The sequence below is a fragment of the Brassica rapa genome, chromosome A09, assembly GCF_000309985.2.
Source record: "Brassica rapa cultivar Chiifu-401-42 chromosome A09, CAAS_Brap_v3.01, whole genome shotgun sequence".
In the NCBI taxonomy this organism is placed as follows: Eukaryota; Viridiplantae; Streptophyta; class Magnoliopsida; order Brassicales; family Brassicaceae; genus Brassica; species Brassica rapa.
Genome location: NC_024803.2, coordinates 31,573,001 through 31,579,697, shown reverse-complemented (window position 1 = coordinate 31,579,697; position 6,697 = coordinate 31,573,001). Strand labels below are relative to the sequence as shown.

Genomic DNA, 6,697 nt, shown 5'->3' with positions numbered 1-6,697 from the left:
GAGGAGCCGTGATGGCCTGAACGCAAGGCTCCGTGGTGGAGCAAAGTGGCAGAGATGGAGACTGAACGTACGCCATGGTGGAAGAAGCTCGGTTCTGGTTACGTCACGGCGAGGAGATGAGCTGTGACGACAAGAAATCCGACGAGGTGCTTGGCTTTGATTTGAACCACGAGGAAGAAGAATGCGACGTTAGTGGAGGAGCTCGACGTGGGAGCTTGGTCCGGTGAAACCATGGTGATGGAGGAGAAGCCCGGGAGCGAGTTGAGAGCACGAACAGAGGACAAGGTGGTGGAGCGGCTGTGGCAGAGCGGCTTGAAGACGTGGCTGTATCTTGGACGCACCTTGGAGCGGACCTGCAACGCGGGAAGAAGAAGCCGCTCGGGGACTTGGACAAGCTCGATCTCAAGGAGACAGTTCACAGCGGCTTGACAACACGGGCTGACGAAGTCGGTTTGGTCGTGGCGAAGCTCGGAGCGGTTTGGTGGAGCGACGTGCCATCGCTCGGGTTGTAAGTTGTAACGAGCTCAGCAGCGGCTACGTGGAACGGGATAGCGAAGCCGCTGTGTAGAAGACAAGATGCGATTTCAAGATGTGTTGACCCGGTTTAATCCGTTTTGACCCGGTTTAATCCGTTTTGACCCGGTTTAATTCAACTGAACCAGGACGAGTTTAGACCTCTTATAAATAGTTTTAGCCTATAAAAATCCTAGTTTATCTCATTTTGAATCTTTTGATAATCTAAGGAAATACTTCATCTTATATTTATGTTTTTCTTACTCATTAACATGATTAGCCTTAATCCTTACATGAGTTTAAGGTTTTTCATTGAGATTAGAGATTAGAGATTAGTGATTAGTGACCTTGTGATTCATGGATTATATATATTAGGGTGATTAAATGGATATTTAGGATGTTTATTGCTTGATTAACAATGTGGATTAATCTATTTTGAATGAGATCTAGACCTATAGACTTGTTGATTGTTCTGTTTGAACATCCTAGATTGAACCTTGATCACCTTATATCAATTATCTTTGCCCATGGATCCATCCTTAGCATTTGATTAAATTTTTGCACTTATTTCTTGATTGGATTTGAGATCACCTTGTTTATATTTCTAGGATATTAGCTTGTTACAAATCATCCATCTTCTTGTTTGCTTAGATTAAGAAAGTTTTATGTATTCTTGGTGTTATAGATTACTAGTTCCTTGTGGATTCGATTTTAAAATACTACAATGACATACCATTCGATTGTGGTATTGTTGGTACATTAGGTTAATTGGTGTGTGCTTAAACGCGTAATCATATACTGTGAAAAATGTCATAGAAAGGTTCATTGCTTTGGAATACTTATTAAAAACTCATGCACACCGAACTCCGTGTAGTTCGGCTTGGACTCGAATTTGAATTTCTGTCCTGGATTTATGTATTATGTAAATTTTTGTAATATTGGTTAAACTATTTTGATGTTTTGTTTTATAATATGAGTTTTGATGCTATTTACGATACTAAGAAATTTATGTCCATAAACTAAAAAATATCAAAGTTACAAGATTCTAATGTATATTTAAAAATTACTGATTTTCTTTTATAATTGTAGGTAAATTTTTTTTTGCATTAATCACATGGAGATGGTCTAGTAGTAGACGGATTTCAGAGAGATTCGGGTTTGAACAATTCCACGACACTAAAAATGTGTGTGGCCACATGGATATTAAGTCATGTTTGAAGATTCATTTGAATATCTGGAGAGAAAGTTTGCCGTGGACTAGACTTTTTTTGGAATTAATCTGGAAATTTTTATAGGTTCAAAAAATCTTAAGGTTAATAATTAAAATCTTTTAGTTGGAACTTTTTATCGGTACTATTAATTACTTAGTTGACATATTTGTTTTTTACAGCTTGACTTCGGTTACAACTTGATCTTTTTGAATAGGTGCTGCCTTTTTTTTTTGTCAAACTACTAATTTCATTGAATAGCAAACAATTCCTCCAGTCATGGAATGTAGGGATGATTGGAAGGAGTTGTAATTTTATATTTTTGCTTTATAAATAGAACTGTCGATTTTTTTTTGCTGTGGCTATATATAATTTTAATGTAGAATATTAGGTGTAGGTTTAAAAAGATTCAATGACTTACATATAAATTTTCTAAAGCAAAAAATAAGTGTTCTAGATTTATGGCTTTCTACAGCTAAAAATAAATATAAAAAAAAAGAAAAATCTGTAGGTTTAAAAAATTTTTACAAAGCATAATTGACAAAAAATTGGGCAATATAAATAATTTAGGCTGTAGAAAAATCTTACGGCACTTTTAAAGCACTTGCCAATCAACCTCTTAAGCTTTTATATGAATAGGTGCTGCCAAAAAAAGATACTTATACTTTGCTGGTCAAAAAATCGTACTTGACTACTTGTATGGACACACTACTGTCTACCCATGCAATGTTGTGTTAATTGATGTACATACGAGTTTACAACATTACACATCATACCCCGTTATACTTGGTTACATTGACAGCCAAAATGTTCTTTATATATTAAACTAGGTAATAACCCGCACTTTGCGCGGAATGTGATTTTTAGTTTTGTTATTTTTTAATAAGGAAACATTAATCAATTTAATTTGGATATCAGTTTGGTTTTAGGTTATTTTTTTGGTTTTTAATCACCTAAAATATAACAATCATTTTAAATCAATATTTATTTAGTTTGTTCGGTTAAAATGTTTGATTTTTTGAGTCTTTTTTCTGTGATAATCAAAAATTACTATTATTTGTTTGTTTTGATGTTATAAATCTTAGATAGTCGTGATGTCTAACCAATGGTTTTATATTATAGTTTCTAAACGGATAAAGTTAAAAAAGAAAAGAAAATTACTAAGACAAATCATTTTATTACAATTTGGTCGATAGTGAAAGAAACATTAAGAAAAGAATATTTTAACTTCCAAAAAAATTAGATATTTCAGTTGTAGTAAATACTTAGTTATAAGGTGTTCACGTCAATGTGCACATGTAAAAGTATATAAAGATAGTTGATAAGTATATAAAGATATTGTTAACTAATATTAAAAATAAAATTCAAAATAATACATGAAAATAAAATTCTTAAAATGAAATTATTTTCAAACAAAATATTGTAAAATTTATATAAACTATAATATTTAACTTACACATAATTCTTTATATATATATATATATGCATATAACTGATCAAATTGGATATTCGTTCCTATAAATATTGATATTTGTGATTTGTTTTTTTTTATGGATATTGCATTTCAGTATTTGATTTGCTTCGTAGAGTAACGGATATCCAGATTTTTCGGTTCGAATCAAAACGGATAACGTATCGAATCAAAATTTATGAATAATTTATCCAGCTTTATTTGTAAACAGTAAAAATAACGTAAAGAAGAACCATGCATGTGAGTTTTATATTAAAAAAAATAAAGTACATAGTGTGAACATATTTATGTAGAGTTTGGGTGACAAACTCAATGCATGTGACATGTGTTAATTTTAGTGTGAACGCATTTATTACAATGGTTCTACACGTGATATGTTTTCAGTTTAGTGTGAACGCATTTATTACAATGCTTCTTCCTTAATATATAAGGGATGAGAAGCATTTGCAATAAATTTATTCACACACACATTGACACGTGTCAGCTTCACAATCATTTTAACTTTAGAATGTTTATGTATCAGTTTTACAGTAATTTAGCAATTAATGTGTTCACACACCAATTTTCTTAACTCTATAGCATACTATTTAATGTGTTCACACACTATTTTTTTTTAGTGAGCTCATTTTCAGTTTTCATATTTTTAACATTTGTATTAGTGAATTTAAGTTTTTTTCGGGCAAGAATTGAATAATATCATTGTTGAAATAAACAAATTACAAAATAATTAAGATTCACGTCAACTAAAATGCCCGAATGAGAATGTTTATAGAAACTGAAAGTTTTGGTATTTTGCCAAACTTGGTCATGGTTGAGGTTTATGCATACGAAAACAACAAATAATTGTTATTGGTTATGAATTAAGGAAATCGGGATGAAAAACGCTATATACAAAGTTAGATCTTTAGTCTAGCCAAGTATTATTTTTCTTTAGAGAGTTTTCATATCAAACCAAGAATTATAAACATATTCACATTGTTAGAAAAAAACAGAAATCAAAAAAGTTAAAAAAAAAAAAGAAAATTTGTGAAATCGATTGAAAACAAAATTCATGTACCAAGTGAAGATATACCAAGTGAAGAGGTCATATTATTTTCAACCCAACTCTAACATATTTAACTCGATTGTATCATTTTTTATTATATTTATCCATAATTTTCTATAAGAAAGTACACGTTATTGGTTATGGACTACGTCAATTTTTGTAACATGTCCAATGACACAACGCCCAACCATTTTTGTTGATATTTTTAAAGTATGGTCCAATAATTATGTATGTAAAATAAACTCAACATATTTTGCATGTATTTATTTTTATTTATATTAGTAGAAAAAAGTAAGTCTGGGTAAAATATTTGGATCCGAAGAACCGAACTTGATTTGAAAGTAATACTAAACACAAACTAAAACTGATTAAGTATTCAAATGGATCTAAAAGTTTAATATCCGGAAAACCATACCAGGATCCAATCCAAAAATATTTTGGATACCGAAAATTATCGAAAACACAATTATATACTTAAATATTTTAGTTATTTTAAATTTTATATCTATTAGATATTCATTAATATGAAAATATCTAAAATAACAAAATATGTTCAAAATATTAAAAATATGTTATTATTCTCCATCTAAATATATGGAACTTTTTTTTAATGTAAATTTAAGTGTTTGTTCTTACATTATTCAAAATTTAATCTTTTATATTATTTTATTTTTGGATTTTGAAGATTAAGTGTATTTGGATTTTTGTTAAAACATTACATAATTAAAATATTTATATGAACTCGAACCTGCAATGATTCGTACCAAATTCAAACCGAAATTTGTAAGTATATGAATCTTATTTAAATTTCTAACTTTAAAATTTTGAAATTTGAATAGATCATCTCAATCCGAACGAATATCTGAATGTCATCACTTAAAAAAATTATACGACAAATCTCTTACTACAACGTAAAATAAATAATTTAATCAATTATTTCACTCCGTACACGGCGCAGATTAAATATTTACGTGGCGTTAAATATAGAATATATTACATCCTTATCTTGTAGATTCTCTAGACCAAACCAACATAAGACACGTAATAAAATGAAAAGTTCTTTAGATAAAAATCTTCTTATTTAGAAACACTATATTGCTATTTGTCTTTAGACCTTAATATGTACTTTTTCTTTAAAACCTTTCTATAATTTGTTGAAACCTCTTTTGGACCAAGCCAGAGAATCAAAGTTAGAGACTCTATATAACAATTGACCCATATGGTCCCTCAAACACACAGACAACTCCTTATATCCTTGTCGTTTTTTGTTCTTTTTTCACCATGGGCAGAAGAAAGGTAACACACCAACTGATTTCTGACAACGCTACTCGCCGAGTTACGTTCAGAAAACGCAAACATGGTCTGTTGAAAAAGCTCAATGAATTAACCATTCTTTGCGGTTTACGTGCTTGCGCCATCATCTACAGCGACTACGAGGAAGGTCCTGAGGTCTGGCCAAACCGCAAAGAGGTTCGTGTTCTTCTCAACCGGTTCAGGGCACTCCCGGTGGAGAAACAGACCAAGTTCATGATGGACCAGAAAGATTTGATGAACAGAATGATCCAAGACGCAAAGAAGAGGTTGGAGAAAGAGCAGATGCATAGCCGTGCGATGGAACTTGGGTTGATTGCGTCGTCTAATGACATACGCGATGCTGATTATTCAGAGGATCTGATCAAAGCAGCCGATGTGGTTGAGAAGAAGATCAAAGTCATCAGAGAAAGAATCAAGGCTGTAGAATCAGGAGCAGCCATCCTCATGATAGAATAGCCTTTCAAAAACATTCAACTGTGTTTTATTTTCATGGATTATCATGTTTAGGATTAATGTGTTGATTGTTTCTGCTTTATGATTTAGTTTAAAGGATGAAGAGAATAATATTTATCTCTTTGGCCTTCTTGGTATCATCGCTTAGAGCTGGTCAGGATCAATGTATTCAGTTTATGAGATTGTTATTTTTATGAAGTTTTTCTTCCTTATTTTATTTATTTATTTTTGTTGCCTCCCCAATTGTTTAGATCAAGTTTTGGTCACACGAGCCGATCCTCTGATAAACACTACCGTATCTGATCTATATAGGAAAATATGATTGCGTTTGTCGCTCTGAAGAATATGAAGTACTCAAACTCTCAAAGATTTTCTTCTTTATATGTTTGTTACTTTTTTATTTTATTTTTTATATTTATTCGCTCGTTTGTTAATCCCAGTAAGTGATCCAAAAAGATTTATTAACGATTATAAAATGAGGAGTTCTGTTCGAGATAGATCATAAAATCTAGGCCTAGGCGTTTGGATTCCCGTTCAGCTTCGGATCAGGTTTTTTGGATTTTTGGTTCTATTTTGTAACACGTCTTAGATCGTATTCTGTTAAAATTGCAAGTCCATACCAGAATCAAATATAATACATCGGTTTCAGATCGGTTTTGTATCACATCTTAATACCCATAAAATAACAATATA

At 31.5% G+C, this 6,697-nt stretch overlaps 1 protein-coding gene across 1 annotated transcript; it reads left to right on the top strand.

Moving 5' to 3' along the window:
• Positions 1 to 224: 224 nt before the first annotated feature.
• LOC103840849 (agamous-like MADS-box protein AGL80) lies at positions 225 to 6,225 on the top strand. The gene has a single exon (XM_033281213.1). It carries the CDS (start codon positions 5,519 to 5,521, stop codon positions 6,005 to 6,007), a length of 489 nt encoding a protein of 162 aa, XP_033137104.1. The 5' UTR covers positions 225 to 5,518; the 3' UTR covers positions 6,008 to 6,225.
• The last annotated feature ends 472 nt before the right edge of the window (positions 6,226 to 6,697 follow it).